A 16880-nucleotide genomic window follows, 5' to 3' on the forward strand; every position below is an offset into this window, starting at 1 on the left:
GTACTGGGAGCAGGCAAGGGGAGCACTGGTGAGATACAGACCAAGTGCCAATGGCCTGGGAATGGCTGTTTGACTGCTCAGGCAACAATGAACAATTTGGCACTTTAAAAGCCTGCCCAGCAGCTGTTTGTAACCCTACCAGCCTTGCTCTGAACCAGCTACAGCTCCACTTCCACTGTGCTTTTAAGCAAGGTTGAACCTAAATGCTCTGGAAGCAACACAAGGCATGATTAAAAATCCCAGCCATTCCCTTTGAAAACCCAGGCCTAGCCCTTTCTATGCCTCAGTTTCCCCCCATAAAACAGAAATAACAAAGATGCCTTTTTCTAAACCTCTCTGTTTATGAAGTGCATGAACCACAAAGGTCAGAGCACCCTGGGTGAGGCAGAGCCAAAGACTGGGTATGAAGCAGCCCTGACCTCTGTAACAACACAGAAATCTGCTTCATTTGAAGGTGTGATCTGCCCCACAGCAATCCAGTAACCCAGGATCCAACTCTGTCTGCTCTCCTTGACCCAGCTGCTCAGAGCCTGCCTTACCTGGAGCAGGGGGCTGTGAGTTTACAGATGCTCGACTGCAGGTGCCACTCCCTGCCAAGATCTCATTCACATCCCACCAGCCAGTTTGGAAATCAGCTTTCAGCTGCTTGTCTCCCCCAGATTTGTGCATCTGAACCCCCCAGCTGCAGGGGAGCCCCCAGGCTGCCTGGTGTCCCACCTTACTGCCTGCTGCATGAAGCGATCGGGATCCACCGCCGAGAACGTGGTCAGCACCGTCCCCGTGGGCACCCCTTCCTCCAGCCTGATCAGCTTGTGGTTGGTTGGGAAATACGGGGCTTCGTTGACATCTGTGACTGAGATGGTGACTCCTGCTGTCGACTGGAAGGACATCTGGATGCCACTGGCCAGGGGAGCTTGGTTTGACACCATCACTGTCAGCATGAAAGCTCTGTTCATCTCGTAATCGACTGCCTGAAACAAACAAACCAGCAAGTGTAGAGCCAAGCAGAGAATAAATTCTACCTTCTGGCTGGAAGCTGCAAGACTAGAAGGTAGATGATATCAAAGTCATTGCCTGATCTTTTTCCTCCTGAGCTCAGTTCTTTTGAAGGTGTAAATCCAGAGCAACTTCAATCCAGTGGAGGATTTGGCCTTCCAGTTTTTGGAGGGTCAAGTATTAAAAAAAATTCCACAAAGGAAAAACTGCAAACAGCAGGAAGCATTTACCCTGTATTTTGTTCCAATGCTAAGTGGTTTCCAAAAGGCAACCTGCCTGTGAGAGCTGAGCATCAAATGAACAAACTCACCCAGGGCTGCTCTAATGCAACAGGTGGAGCCTGTTCAGAGGGTTGGGATGAGCACTTAGCAGTGCTATTAGCACTGAAACTGCTGACTGTGGAACCAGGACAGTCTCTGTGGACTCATGAGCCTGAAGGGCTCTTTATTTTCCCTCTTAAATGAGTTTATAAGCAGAGGTGGAGCTGCCAGGAACAATCCCTGGTCAGGTTAAGCAGGTGGTCCTTCCACTGGGACCTCTCATCCTCCTCCAAGGCACCTCGTGGTCTCTGGAGGCTGCCTACAGCCCTTACAGCTGGGTTTTGCTGCTGGGAGGCCACAGATCTCTTCTCAACACACACATGGAGACAATGTGTCTGTCCCAGGAGCCAAACGGAGTGAAAAGCCTTTCCTGGCACGACTGACTGAGCCCAGTATAATAATAATTTCTAAACCATCCCACTAATTATTATGAGGGAAGTCGCTAATCATCTGCCAAGGAGGCTTGAGTTATGCAGGATCACACCTCTGCTTGTTAAAAACTGCTTTGCCATGATTTATAAATTTAGAAGCATATCCATCCTCCCTAATACCTTCTCCAGCGCTGAGTCTGCAGAGCACTCACTCAGGGTGTGAAACACCACAGCTACACCGACTTGGACAGGGATTTACAGCAGCAGGAGCTGCCTGCCATGTCCTGTTTAAAACCCAGTATTGTCAGGAGGGAAATCAAATCATAGGAGCCTACACGAGAGAAACAAATTTCAGGGGCAAGAGGTAAACCAGCGGAATCTCTACTCGATTGAAGTGCAAATGTTCCCCATGCTAAATGGCTTCCTGACAGGCAGGGCCAACATTTAATAAATAAAAGGAAGCATAAAGATTCCCAGTACACCCACCCGTGCTGACTCACGGACTTGTGCTGCATTCAAAACCAATGCACGCTGAAAGTTCCCATTTAAACACTATTCAAGGCCTTGAAACAATTTGACTAATGCATTTCCTCAATTTCTTTTCACACCCCCTCTAATTTATATTCCTGCAGTTTTCTTTTTTTTTTTTTTCCTTTTTTTCTTTTTTTTTTTCTGCTGCTCTTTTTGCTAGGCTGTCCACAGCCACCCTGCTCCTCCCTCCCCAAGGGGTCTCAGAGGCAGCTGGGGGCTGAGCAGCTCCATGGGGAATGGTGTGGGAAACTCCCTGCTTCTGATGCTCAGGACACACAGCTCTGCTAGGATGTGGCCTGATGTAAAGTAGTGGGGTTTTCCCCCCCAAAACATGTAAGGCTGCTCTCTAAACTTTTTCCTCTTTCTTCTGGTAGCAACAAAACTTGGGCTGCAGAAAAAACATGCAAGGAGCAGAGCTGGACCAGGATCAGGCACCCCAAGGGTTGTCTAGGAGGCATCAGTGTCACCAAACAGTGTCCACCACACTTCAGTCTGCAAGACAGAGCTGATCTGCTCATTTCTCCTGTGTCCACCAAATCCTATTTTACACAGTTTTGTAAAAAAAAAAAAAAAAAAAAAAAAAAAAAAGGTAAAATCAAGAGTCTGTGCTGTGCTGGCAGTTTGGGCCATTTAGCCCCATGGGACAGCAGCCCCTTGCAGCCACTGTCCAGCCCTAAGGCAGAACTTCTTTCACAACTTAATAAGCAATTTATACCAGAACTGCTCTTGCCTCTGCTCCCTAAAACTGCCTCCCTCTGAGGATAATGGTGCACAGAGCACTCAGTGTTCCTCACACCACACTCACCCCTTCCACCTCCATGCATCTCACTGCAAATGCTGCACACTGGTCATTTGATGGGGTTTTAGGGACACAGTGGACTTGAGCTTGTTAGGTTAACAGCTGGACTTGATGATCCTAGAAGTATTTTCCAACCAAAATGATTCTTTGATTCTATGACAGCAGGATCCTGAAAAAGCCCACAGAGCCACTACATCTGGGACAAGGACATGTGGGACTCTTGCATACTTTGCACTTGACATGAAATGAAAAAGCAGCACTTTTGCAGGTACTCCTTGCTGGATGTTTGGTGTGTGATCTGGCTGTGAAATATCCCCTGGAGCTGCTGCACATCCTCCTCCTTCACCAGCACCTCCAACCTGGCTGCAGCAGAGCGATGCTGAGGGCTTGCCATGCGTCCTCCTTCTCTCGGGGTACTTTCAACTGAAGTGAACAAATCTGCCTGGTGTTAGAGTTGAGGCAAATAATAACTGAAGCTTCAGCAGCACCTCCATTATAAATTCACAGCTCTGATCCATGCAGAGTTTATAATAACATTTTACTTAGCTGGCTGCCACAGGGCAGCCACTGCTGCTCTGGAGATTGTCTTCAGACTCTGCGGTGTCTCATCTGAGTGGGAGGTTTCCCTCTGCCCTTGATCAAGGCCTTCTTTGAAGATTAGGGTCTTGCACAGTTTTGGAAATGGTTTGGAAAGGCAAAAACAGAAAAGGGAAACGTTATACTTTTGGTGATCACACTGGAGATACAGATGGGGTTTTGCTGAGGGCAGTTTCAAAATGGCCCCCACGAGCATAATCTGAACTCCAAAGGGAAATCTGGCTTGGAAGGGTTTCTGGCCCTCCATTTCAGGCCCCTGAAATGCTGGTGAAGTGGTGGGATTCTGCACAGAGCCTCTGTCCCTGTGCTGCTGCTGTCACTCCTTTGCTTGCAGGAGGAGTGATCTGTGAGTGGCTTTGAAGAGCTATGTGAAAATCCAGCCATGTAGGGTCTGTAAATAAATGGTTCATTACTTGACTTTAATTTTTTTACCTGTGTTTTCAACCCACATCAGTGATCAAACCAGCAAGAGACTGCTCCAACACAGCAAAGAACAAGCTCTGACTGGCCACCCAGTCTGATGAGAATACATCCTCCAAATCTTTAAGCATATTCACTTATTAACAGAGAACAAAATATTTCAAAGAAGGTGGAATCCTAAGAGTCTTCCCTTCTTCACCATGAAAATTTAATCATAAGCAATTTCACTCATTCTCCTTGCTGAAAATACACCAAAAAGCCTCCCAGCCAGATAGGGGTAGGGAACCCTGTGCTCAGGAGGATCAGGTGAGGTGATGTAGTGAAGACATCCAATGCAATTTCAAGCTCTGAGCTCAGCTTGATGGGATGGGATTTTCATGTGGTTCTCTGCTTTGTGATCACTGTGGGTTACAGAGCAGTGGAAAATCAACACCAGCATCAGTGGTGTCTTGACAAATCTGCCCTGCTTTCTGCCTGCAAGTTGTGAATAAGGGAGGGTTCATTATGCACAAGTCCTTGTGCAGCAGTGTTGATCATGCAAATCCCCTGTTGTTCACTTTGATGTGCCTTTAAACTACAGTCCTGACACTTTGCAAGATTAAAAATAAGGGGTCCTCCCCTACTTGCAGTAAAAATGTTGGCATTTCAATTTCAGACTGGCTGCTGATGTCAGTGGAAATTAAATTTTTGCACTTTTCTTCATTGAATGTTTTCTGTTTAAGCAGAAAATATAGATTTGGATATATGTATGCTTACACACATATATGCAACCATATACACATGTCTAAGCTTGAAGAGACTTCATAGTAAGGCTGTCAACCATCATCACAGAGCAATAAAAAGTGATAAATAAGAGGACCCTGCTGAAATACCATCTGGCAGGTAGGATGGTGTGTCCCTTGAAGTTTCAGCAGAGCAGCATCTGCAGACACACACACATAGCCCAGGGGTCAGGGAACAGGACAGGCTCACATGTTCCTGCCAGTGTGACCTCATGGCATCTCACTGATGCCATTTCTCCTAAGACACAAACTGCACATTAGGAATGACTGCAACTTGTTCAGCTAATAACAAGGAAACAGGGCTCAGCACAGAGCTATTCTTGAATTATACTGCTCTTTATGCTGCTCATTTCTACCTGTGTTGTTGATTAAAACTTTTTGTGAGGGAAGGCCAGACTTATCAGAAGGTGCTGACTTTATCCACCCCATTAATCCTTCCCATGTGCAGTGCACAGTGTGTGCTGTGCAGCTCCTGCACATCTCAACAGCCTGTGTGTGATGTCTTTGCTGGTTTTTGTAGTCATAGGAAACATCCACAGGCATCTTTTCTGGGAAGAGCTTCAGTGAATGCTGAAGGGATCCAGTGATGTCCTGGCTGTGTGTAATCACTGCAGAAACACTCACTGGCCTCACAACTGAAAGAGAAGCGAATGCTCCAATGAAGATAGAGTCAAGTTCTTTGGAAACATGGAGGCAAGGAAGGAAACACAATTTGGCACTTGCTGCAGGCATCTTGAGGCTTCCAGCTCTACCAGCACATGGAGGGAAGAATGGTGGATATTTCTGGTTTGATTTCTTGGGAGTCTTTAGACAAGATCTTCTGCTGATCCACCTGGGGGGTGGCTTTAAGTGGAGCTGTCCTGAATTGAGGATCTGTCCCATACTGTATATTTATTGCTTAATACTAGGAAAAGGAAAACCTCTCCAACAGTTTTGCTGCCAAACAACTCAGTCAAAGGGAAAATTTCCTCCCCTTCTGTTACAGAAAATTCACCCCTCCTGAGGTCTCCTACACTCCCTGCTTTCACAAAGGATCACTTGACTGACCCAGGCAGTGAAACAGTGCCCTTGATCCACAGCAAACAGGGGTTTTTCTGGCTCAAGAGGGGCAGGGCTGCCCAGCCCAGGCTCGTTCCCTCTTACAGAGCTCAAAGAGCCAAAGAGAAGCAGGAGGTGGAGGTCAGGCTCTGGTGCTGGGAATCCCTTCAGCGTGTGAGGCTTTCTGAAAGCTCATGGTGGGCTGGGCTGAGCTGGGAAACCCAGAAAACCCAGAACCAGTGCCATATGCTGGAGAGTTTCAGGCCTCCTACACACAGAGAGATGGGGAACAACAGATCCAAACACTCGCACTTCCAGGCAGGGAAGGCACAAACAACTGCAGGCTCCTGGCCATCCCTGCAGCTGTAAGGGTGACAAACACAGTGTCTCTGGCTCCCCCTCACCTTCACCACGGTGACCATGCCCTCGTTGGTGACGGGGTCGGTGCGGATGGTGAAGTGGCCCGAGGGATCCCCGCTGATGATGCGGTAGATGGCGTTCCAGTTGGGAGAGTGCGGCTGGTCCCGGTCCAGCACCGTCAGGTTTGCCACCACAACCTCCACTCTGTTCTCAGGCACTTCTCCTGAATACTGCAAAGGAAAGACAGGGGTGGTCATGGAGGGAGCTTTCTGTCCATCCCCATACCTCCTCCCCTCTCCCCTCCATCACCATGCACATTGGGACGCCAGTCCCATGAAGAGGACCATCTGTAATGAGCAACACAGCTCTTTCTCAATTCTGCTTTTCTGTTGGAACCCTGGTTACTGAGGATTTTAGACTTTTTGTGCTGACAGGCCCTGACCCCCAAGAGAACACGGCATTGCCTTTCCACTGCTTGAGTAAAGCAATCTGTGAAAGAGGTGAATGGCTCAGTTATTCTCTGCTTTACTTCTGTATAAATGCCCTCTGGGATTCCAGTAGGTTGGATTTGCAGAATAGCTTTCTGAGCTGCTTCCTTGATATCTGAAATCACATCTCGAGGAAGATCCACAGCTTGGTCCTCAGGTTTATTATGAGGAAAAGGCAAGACTATTCCTGTTTTTTTTTCCTTTGAGTATTTCCCCAAAGCCCAACTTCATGTCTCAGCCTGAAGGAGAACAAACCCACTATGGCACAGCCACTGCAAGATTCAGCAAATGCTCCAAGGAATCCAACAAAAAACATTCTTGATATTCTTGCTTAATTACAGCAACCAGAGAGTTAATTGTCAACAGCAGGGGAAAATGGCACACTGAAATGTCTGAATTTTTAGGATGACTATCTCCGTCTATCCCAAGGTATTATGCCTCACTCAGATTTCAGTGATGGCATTTTATTGCTTCCTCAGTGATTTTACTTCATTTTATTTCTTTCTTGCCCCTGATTTTGTCTCATTATTTGAAGTGTTTCTTGTGATTTTGCCACAGCCTTTCCTGGTGCTTAATTCTCTCATTTAGCACTGATTTCCATGGAGCATGTCCCATTCAGGCACATCCTGACACATTAACTGCATTCTTTTCTGCTTTCCAGTCCCTGATTTATCTCATGGCTGATCAGGGATCCTGGCCTGTGAATACTTCCAGTATTTGGGGCTCAAACTGCCAGTAAGACACATTCCCAAATTTTCAACTGTCCTCATGTCTCAGCACTGCCTATTAGCAGCACTTGCAAATCAACACTCTGATTGACATATGGCAAATTAAACACTGGGGAAACGCCGGGAGCGGCTGGCTCCGAGTCTGCAACTGAAATTCTGGCCCCAAACTGCAGGAGCAGATGACTTCTAAAATCTGGCCTTTGGTGTGCACAAATGCCAGGTTGTGTAAATGATAATAAATCATTCCTTTGTTAGCACAAGAGTCCGTTTCCCCTCCTAACCCATCCCCATCCTTTGGCATCTCTCTGTTACGGATGCTTGTATTTAGTATATATTATTTCACCGCTGACAGCAAAAATATTCAATCTGCCTTATGCTAATGTGAATTTAAATTTGCCCTTTAGTGGTATCCTGAATGGCATCTTGCCCTCTTTTCTGCTATGCACCTGTCCTAAACAAGTTTTCATTAGTGAATGCAGATGGCATCTCTTTCCAGCCATGCAGAGTGGTGGGGAAGAACAGTGGGAAGCTGCAGGATAATTCTTATTCTGCTACATGCTACAGCTCTTCTTTTCTCTTTATTTCCCCTGATTTCACTTGTTCTTTACCCATTCTCTTGCCCAATTTGGAGTCTCTGCGGCACACAGCTTAAGCAAGGGAAATATATGCAAATTTATCAAAAGCCTCTTGAAAAATCCATTAGATTATGTCATATGTACACTCTACTATCAACCTCGTCTGAACTGAAGCAGATTAGTTAAACAGGATCATCTCTTCCTAAATCCACACTAGTTATTGCCCATTACATTAAATTAATGTTGTATGGCATGGCAGCAGTGACAAGCTGAGGACCCCCAGTCTCTTTTAGGCTGCACTGCTGACAACAAGGTATCATTCTGTAATTCCAAAGGAGTTAAACACTCAGTGAAACCATCTCAAATCTTCAACTCAGGACCACAGATTTCATCTGTCAATCCTGGGCTTATGCCCTGCAGAACCAAACAGAATTAAGTCATCAAGAACAAACCATCAGCTGCATTTAACTCATTTAAGAGAGCCTGCCCTATATGATCCCTGAACACATTCAGTAGGTCACAGCCCAGGTGCTGCCAATGAGTTTGGGTCACATGGAAAAGCCCCACACAGATTTTACAGCAGCTCCTCTAGCAGCCATCACATCATCTATTTTCAGCCCACAGTGACAGAGCTTACACATTTTAAAACATGATGTTATATTAAAAATTATAAATACACAAGCACATGCCAATATAAAGCCTGGAGGAAGATCACAGCAACCTATAAAGCTTTTCCCTGGGGTGAATACCACAGTGCTCAGCACATCCTGGGCAATCCAGGAGTTCATCCACTTGTTGTTGACCTCTGTTAGGTACAGTTAGGAAATTATCAGTCCTAAGCAGAATTGAGAGTGGATACTGCTTGCTGTGCTTATAAAGCAAAGTATTATTCTGAGGAGAACAGAGCACCTTCTCTGGAATCAAAGGAGCCATCCAAAGCTATTCAGGGTAAAAAGCAAATCTTGGAGAGATGTGCCATGAAGAAAAGAGTAATTTTCATCAGCTACAGATCAGCAGCTACTGGGAATTCAAACTGGAGTCTTCCTTTCCTCCCTCTCACACTCCCCCACTATCATTATTATAGGTAAATGCTGTAATATGTATTGTCCACAATTGTCTTTACCTTTAATAAAATTAAGTAATGACATTAAATTACACCTGCTAAAGGAAGGATGGCAGCTCAAAGCTACCCACACTTCTTTAATGTCATTCCCTCCCTACCCTGGAGTAATTCAGGATAATGAACATCTTTCACTATGCTGCTTTCCAGCATTCCCTCTGCTCTAAGTTCTCTTTCATAAGATTACAATTGATTTTCAAATAAAGAGAAGCATATCTATTCAAACAAGGTAAAACAATGGGCAACAGAGGAGCTGCTGGAGTAAACACAAGATTGATAAAGCAGTGCTTGACCTATACCTGTAGCATTTACTCATACTCCCCTGTATTTCATTCAGCTTCACTTTCAACTGTTGCATTTGAAGTCCTTGATTGACAGAAAATTTTTAAAGACCACTCATAAAGATTTCTCTGGCTGATTGTTACACATTTCCCTTCTCAGATAGAGATTTGTTCTGAAACTGTCATGTTCTTAAATCCTTAAATTCTGTGGGTTATTTTTTCTTCTCCTCCTATAAAGGCCTGTTCTGGCAAAACTCCTTCTCCCACTCCCCTTGAGCTGGCCCCTCTGAAGTTATGCTTTGCTGAAAAGGAAATAATTCATTCTGATCTTTGGGTTGGTACTAAAATTGGTTAATCCCAGAATTTGTCTTTCATGTCATTTGGACCTGACAGCACATAAACACGCAGACAAATATCATTGCAGAGGAGAAAGGGATTGATGTGGGGGACAAATGATGAATTCACACCATGACTTGACTTTGTGCAATAAATCTGGAGTCTGGGCAGTGAAGCCATGCACAGCTGAGTAAAACCAATTAGCTACTGCAGCCATTCCTAGGGAGGTGTGGGATTGAGACAGATGAACACAAAGATAATTATTCAGGCTTCCTTCTAAAGGGAATTCCTTTTTCTTCCAATGTTCTTACTTCTTTCCCTGGCTGGTTTTGCTAAAGAGCTGTGAAGGCAAAGACTTGTTCAGATGAATGTCTGCAGGAAAGATCTTTCTGTTGCCTCCAAGATTCACTAATGATGACCCAACATTTGTTCCAGGCAGCAGTGGTTTATGAAGGCTGAATTGCAGGACAAACAGTGTTTCATGACCTATAGCTATGGATTAACAGAAGAGTAAGGGCATCTCAGTGCTCTTATTAGACTCTGAGCCCCTCCCCAGATAGATATGACTGCTGCAAAGTGCTGGATCTTCTCTCTAGGCTGGGAGAAACTGAAATGAGAGTGCATGGGCTGGTGGGGGGTCCCATCCCTCCCCAGTTCCTGCCTGCCCCATGAGGACACAGGGTGATGTGCAGCCAGGGATCCCAGCACTCCGGGGGCTCCACTGGCTGAATAAAACCCACAGCTCCTCACACTTCAGGGCATCCCCCCAGCCCCATGCTGGCATCCCAGGCAAGGGTTTTCTGCTAACAAAGATTCTTGAAAAGCAGGAAAATTAATAAACAACTGTGGTCTGGTTGCAGCAGTCTGTGTAAAATGGCGGGGGGGGGGGAAAGGAGAAAATTTCCTAATAAATCATTAATTGTGATGTGCCTGCCCAACTGCAGCATGGAAACAAGCAAATGCCATCCTAATTGATTGCTTCTTATTCCATCTTTATAGGCCTGCATTTTTTATTGTGTGGGTTGAATGAGCCCAGAGGTGTAAAAAACTTCTAGGCTGTACTCTGTGTATCTGCCAACTTGATATTTAGATCAATAATGCTCTTTCCCCTCCCCCCCCTACTCCTACTACTGGTAATTTAGCTTTTCTTCCTAGCAGACTAATTGCTGTTTTCTTAAGCCTTACTATCAATTCTGTGACCTTTAATTTCCAATATAGTTTTCTGTGGGGATGGCTGTGCTGGGCTGTGAGTTATCCCAGCTCTCAGCTGCTGTGACAGACACACAGGGACTGCCAGGGTCTCCCTCCACTGTGTGCAAAGCAGACTATGAGCTTGCTCAAATCCCCACAAAACCCCTGTGAAGTCTGCCTTATTTTGAAAGCCAGGCTTTGAGATGCTCATTTCTGGTTTTATTAAACTACTCACTCCAGTGAGGTCTCGAGTGATCACCACTGATGTCCTCACTGCTTTTTGAGGCTGCTCTGCATTCCACCAGCTAGCAGCCCCTCCATGAACCTCCAGGCTGTTGTTTTTTCCAGGTTCATGGCTACAGAATCCTCTGCACTGCTTCAGTTTCACATCCACGTGGATCTCCTCCAGAGTGCATCCATGCATTCATACCCATCTGCTGTGGTGCTCCCTCTCAAAGGAACTGGCTGGGCTGCAGGCATCACCTCGTGGTGCTCGGGCAGGACTCAGCCCTGCCCAGCCCACCCAAGGAGGTGCATGGCAATGAGCTCACCAGCTTTGAAAAGATGCTTTGGAAGTTTTGCCTTTGTCCTCAGCAGTGTGTGCCATGAAAGCAGCTCACCTGCCTGCAAAGGAGCCCTCTCAGCTCTGAGCAGGGTGAGGGGCACACAAGGCACCCACCTGCTCACAGGGAGTTTGTGCAGGAAGCTCCAGTGATGCTCAGCGTGGCCTCCACGTGCTGGTTTCTTTTTCTTTGAAAGAGTTTGAAAAACTACAGCAAGCCTTAAAGTTTGGCACTTCTGAGGCTGATCTCAGGCTGGAGCACAGACAACCTCTGTTGTGCTCCTACCACAGGTGACAGCCACCGGCTTTACACTTTGTTTTTACTGAATCATTTTTTCAGAATCTCAAGTAATGACTAACTCTGGATCAACATACAAATTTTACTCTCTGAATATGAAGACAAAGCTGGAGCAGAGGAGAATAAAGCAATATCCTCTCTTTCAGAAGCAGCAAAAGAAAACCCTCTTACTTCAGACTCCGTGTGAGGAAGAAACACGTAGGTTTCACCTTGGTTCAAAGACTCTTTGAGGACTTGCCAGGAGTTCAGAGCACATAATAGTAAAAGGATATTAAAAAAAAAAAAAAAAAAGCAGTTTGCATATCTAACAAAGAGCACTAATTTTTTTCATTATCAGATGTTACATTCTTTTGATAGTATGAAAAGATGCTGCAGAAATGATGACACAAGACACCATTCTGCTGCAAGATAACCATTTCCAAATAAATATATCTTAAGAAATGAGGTCTGAAGTTTGCATAGAAATTTAGATATTTTATAAAAATGCATTACAATACAAAGGAGCTTTTTACAATGTTCATACGAAAGGTTTAAAAAGAGATTAAATTATGTCCTTGCAAGGCATATAGCCTTGTCAAGAAAAAAAATTTCTACATTAACCCATGTAGGAAAGTTGTACTTTATCTCTATTTCAAAGGCTATAAAGAACCACTTTAATCAACCTACTTGACTTTAGGGACTTGCACATCTCACTGAAACTCATGAAATCTGGCATAGTGTGGTTTCCAGAACACAAAAGCCTTTAATCCGTAAACCGACACTCTTGTACATTCAAATCCTGATACTATCTCCTTGTTAGGAACAAAAATTGTGAATTTATCCAAAATGGGATCTCATCTCCTCTAAATGATGTAGCCTTTGCAACAGTGACCTTTAACAATGCTTATACCCAACAATGAAAGATTTTATGTCAGGAATCAGTGGAAACAATATACATTAAAATTCTGATCTGATAGCACAGCCCTTTATTTTTCAGTTTTAGACAAGGATCCTTTGAACATTTCATTTGCTCTCTTGTCTAACATACCTTTGTTTCTTGCCCACGGAATGAACAGCAGGAAAAGGTGGCTGATACTTTTCTGCAGACTATTTGATTGTCAGGTGTAATTAGCAATGCTCTCTTTAAAATAGAGACATAGATTTTAAAACAGCTGGAACTGCCTACAAAGCCTCATTCTTAAAAAAAAACCCTTATATACATACATTCATATAACAGAACAGTTTTGAACAGATACATCATAGCTCCACAGTGCTTGACAGCCCTATGCTTCCCTTCAGCTGCAGAACCAAAGGCTGAAGTGACTTGTCTGTCTCCTGAGGCAGCTGCAGAAGGGGCTGCAGCCATGCCCTGTGCTGGGGCAGAATGCTGAGAAAATCATTAATTCATGTGTTACTTGATAAATCCATTAGGTCAGCCTGGATTAGCCCATTGATCCCCCCAGTGCTTTGCCACAGAGCCCTGTGATCCTGGCTCAGCTGCTGGGTGGAAAAGCCCCAGGAAGGCTGGCAGGGAGCTGGGATGAGCTGATCCCAGCACGGCTCTTCCCAGGCTCTGAGCTCCACCAGGAGCTCAAACTGGTTTGTTTGGGCTGGGGTGAAACAGGCCAGAAGAAGCTTGTTCTGCTTCCCAGCTGGGAAGCTCCACCAGCTCAAATTGAACCACCATGGTTCAATGAGGCTCTCCAAGGCCAGCTCTGGGCTGAGGAGGAGGATTAGAATATTTTGTATATAACCAAAAGCAGAAAGAGGCACAACACCTACAAGAAACCATTCAAATTTGAGGGAAATGCTACAGGTGGAAAAAAAATTTCAGACAAGAAACATGATACCCTGGAATTGCCAAAGCAGTGCCCCCTGCATCCCCCACCATGGCACAGGGGAGCTTTCCAATGTACTTCTACTCTCTGAAATAACCAGCTCCCTAAAAAGAGGATGCAATCAATTCATTTGTTGGCATGTCAGGCCTCGCATTTCGTTCTCCTGCAAACTGCAAAGCAGCAAAAAATCATGCTACTTTGAACAACAGTATGAAAACAAGATTTTTCCTGATTTACATGTAAACCAGAGCAGCAAAAATTGAGTGAGAGAGCTCAGCTCCTAAGTGAGCAAAATGTACTCCACAGGTCTGGCTCTGTATCTCTGGTGAGATGTGTCTAGAAGGGGATGTTTCAATTCAGGCACCTGCTATAAAGTTTCATAAAGAAGGGCCTTAAGCTGATAAATCTGGTTTAGGATTTTCTTATTAACTGCCCATTCCCCATAATGAGTTTTTAATTTAATTTTTTCAGATTTTAAGGCATATGAAAGCTGCTCATGTGCCTCTGGGATCTCAAAATGGGTATTTGGGAAAGGAAGAATTACGAGAGTACTGAAACTCTCACTGATTTTTACATGTATGCTATAATCCTGGTATTGAGATTTTTAACAAGTTTCTAGGGCAGCACAGCTCAGCCCATGTGCACACTGACTCCTGCTCAAACTTCCTCTGCACTGCAATTGGAATCTCTGTAATTTCCAGATTAATCTCAGAATTAGCCCACAGTAGGGTTTTGGGATTTTTTTAATGAGCAGATTGGAAGTCCATCATCAGGCACTGAAGACCCTCTGGTCTGGCCAAAAAAAGGGTTCCTGACTGGATGGAGCAGTCTTGCAAGAGAAAGCCACTGAAGGAGGTGTTTTATTCTGAAAATGTGGATTATTCTGTGGTTTAAAGACACAATCTTCTGCGCTGGTGACACAATGGCCATTTCTTTATGTCCTTGCTGATGCTTAAAATATTATGGCAGTGTCTGCCATATGGAGTGAGAACCTGCACTCACAGGAGATGTGTGCCAGGGCTCCTAAAGGAAGCAGTCCCTAAAATCTCAGAATTGCAGAATGGTTTGTGTTTGAAGGGACCTGTAAAGGTCACCGAGCCCAACTCTCTGCAACCTTCACCTAGATGAGAATCTGGCATTCCAGAGAAATGCCTGCCTGTTTACAGTAACTCAGAGCACAGACAAGACTACATTAAATACTGTGTAATTAATCAGCCTTGCCATGAAAAAGAGGCTTCTTGCTGAAACTTCTGTTTACAACATTTCCTGTGGAATGGAGCAGAGGAATGCAGTGAGAAACGGAGGATATTGGGTCAAAGAAGAGATGGGTTGTAAATTCAGGAAAGAAAAGACTAGTATTTCTCCTTTTTTATTTTTTAGCAATCAAAACCTGATATTGCACTATGCTGAAAAACTCTGCCACGCTCAAAAAAAAACTTTGTAAACCTTTCACCCATTCTCTGATTTCAACTGGCTGCTCTCTGTGTTGTGAACCTTTCTTCTACAACTGGGAAGCTTTAAGACATCCTGGACAGTTAGAAAGATTTGATAAGAGAAAACTCACAGCACTCCCAAATCCTTTGCTAAATCTCCCTTTTTCTTCCTCCACAGCATGTCACTAAAGATTTCGTAAGTGAAATGTACTTAATGAAGTTCCAGATATATATCCTCTTAAAATGACAGCCCTCAGAAGCAACTGTTTTTAAAGCAAAAGAATATTGAAGAATTAAAAACCTGCCGCCCCAAGGAAGTTAGCCAACCCCAGGAGGGGATTTATTTCACTGCCTTCCAATAATGGAGTTACAGAACGTATTTAAATTTCTCAGCCTCACACCCGTGCCTGAGATGCTGAGGACTTTAGAGATAAAGAAGTAATCCAGCACAAATGGGTGTTTGCCTGGAACGTGCCAGGGCTGTGTGGGTATCCAGCCTAACCATGATGGTGCTGGGTGTCTACATTCAGACAACTGAATGAGGCTCTCCAAGGCCAGCTCTGGGTTGAGGAGGAGAATTAGGATATTTTGTATAACCAAAAAGCAGAAAGAGGCACAAAATCTACAAGAAACCATTCAAATTTGAGGGAAATGCTACAGGTGGAAAAACGTCAGACAAGTAACGTGGGTAGATATGTGATAGAGGAGCATCAGTGTCTGATTCCTCCTTCAAAGTGTAGCCTGACAGGCACACCAGAGATGATGGGAACAGCATCTGATCCCCACACACGGATCTGGGGGTGCAGCCTGGGGTGATTTCCATGGCAGCACAGCACAGAGTAACAAGGGCATTTCCCTCTGCATCTCCTCTGACTCCAGGGATTCTGTCAGTGACACGTGGCCCTGTCACACCTCCCTGCGCACAGGTGGCTCACGCCTGCCTGGAACCTCCTTCCCACTGCACAATTCCGTGGAAAGCACGGGGTGGGGATGGGGTCTGGGGCTTCTCCCTCTGGATCCAGCCCAGGGGAGGAGAGGGAGGAGAGAAACCCCTGCTAAATGAGGCACTGAGCCAGGAGACAGCTCTGCCAGATGCTCACACGAGAGGGCTCATGACAAATGGGGATGGTGAGCGATGGCTGACGGGCGCTGCTGTGGGCTGGGGGTTGTCTCTGCTTTGATAATATTAGATGGTATTTAATATTAATTAAAATTTAAATGATATTACTAATATAATTATACTGTAATATTAATTATAATATTAACCCAGCTGCACAAACCAGCAGGCTAGAAAGGCAAATGCCAAATCAGTTGGTGTGTCACACCCATGCATTGTCAGGCACCTCCACAGTGCTGAGGATGGATGTGCCACTCACCCTGTGAGTGACAGCTGCTGAGGCACTGCTCAGGCAGGAGGGCTCCAGGAGCAATCCATGCAGGACTGCCCAGCACATGGAACCTGCTGCTCCTCCTGCCTCTGCCTCCCGTGAGGCGCTGCAGCTCCAGCTGACTGAGACTGCACTCTCCAGCATGGAGAAGAACTTGTATTATTCTTGATTTTACACCAAGTACTACATGTGTCCAATCTGAGAGAGACCAATTGAGTATTTTTTAATATCTCTCCCCACATTTTTTTTTTTTCATGACAGAAAATTGAAATTTGTAATGGAACTATCGTTCCTGTTTTTTTTTTTTTTTTTAATCACTGGTCTTTGGCAATTTTAAACTCTGAGGTCTGAAAAATTCATTACCAGTAACTTCCATCAAGGGTGTTCCTGAAACCAAAATTACTTAATCAACTCAATTTAGCTTCTTGTGTAGACCTAATTCAGAAAAA

The 16880-nt window shown here is 44.9% G+C and overlaps 1 protein-coding gene across 1 annotated transcript in view; it reads right to left on the reverse strand.

Annotated features, from left to right (window-relative positions):
• Positions 1 to 16880, reverse strand: part of CDH4 (cadherin 4) — a 418520-nt gene that overhangs the window by 16187 nt on the left and 385453 nt on the right. The window contains exons 9-10 of the mRNA XM_036395496.2: positions 6259 to 6444; positions 718 to 971 (exon numbers count right to left, since the gene is read on the reverse strand). Coding sequence (XP_036251389.1) covers positions 718 to 971; positions 6259 to 6444 — 440 coding nt within the window. The remainder of the gene's footprint in view (positions 1 to 717; positions 972 to 6258; positions 6445 to 16880) is intronic.

This window comes from Molothrus ater, chromosome 17 (assembly GCF_012460135.2).
Source record: "Molothrus ater isolate BHLD 08-10-18 breed brown headed cowbird chromosome 17, BPBGC_Mater_1.1, whole genome shotgun sequence".
In the NCBI taxonomy this organism is placed as follows: domain Eukaryota; kingdom Metazoa; phylum Chordata; class Aves; order Passeriformes; family Icteridae; genus Molothrus; species Molothrus ater.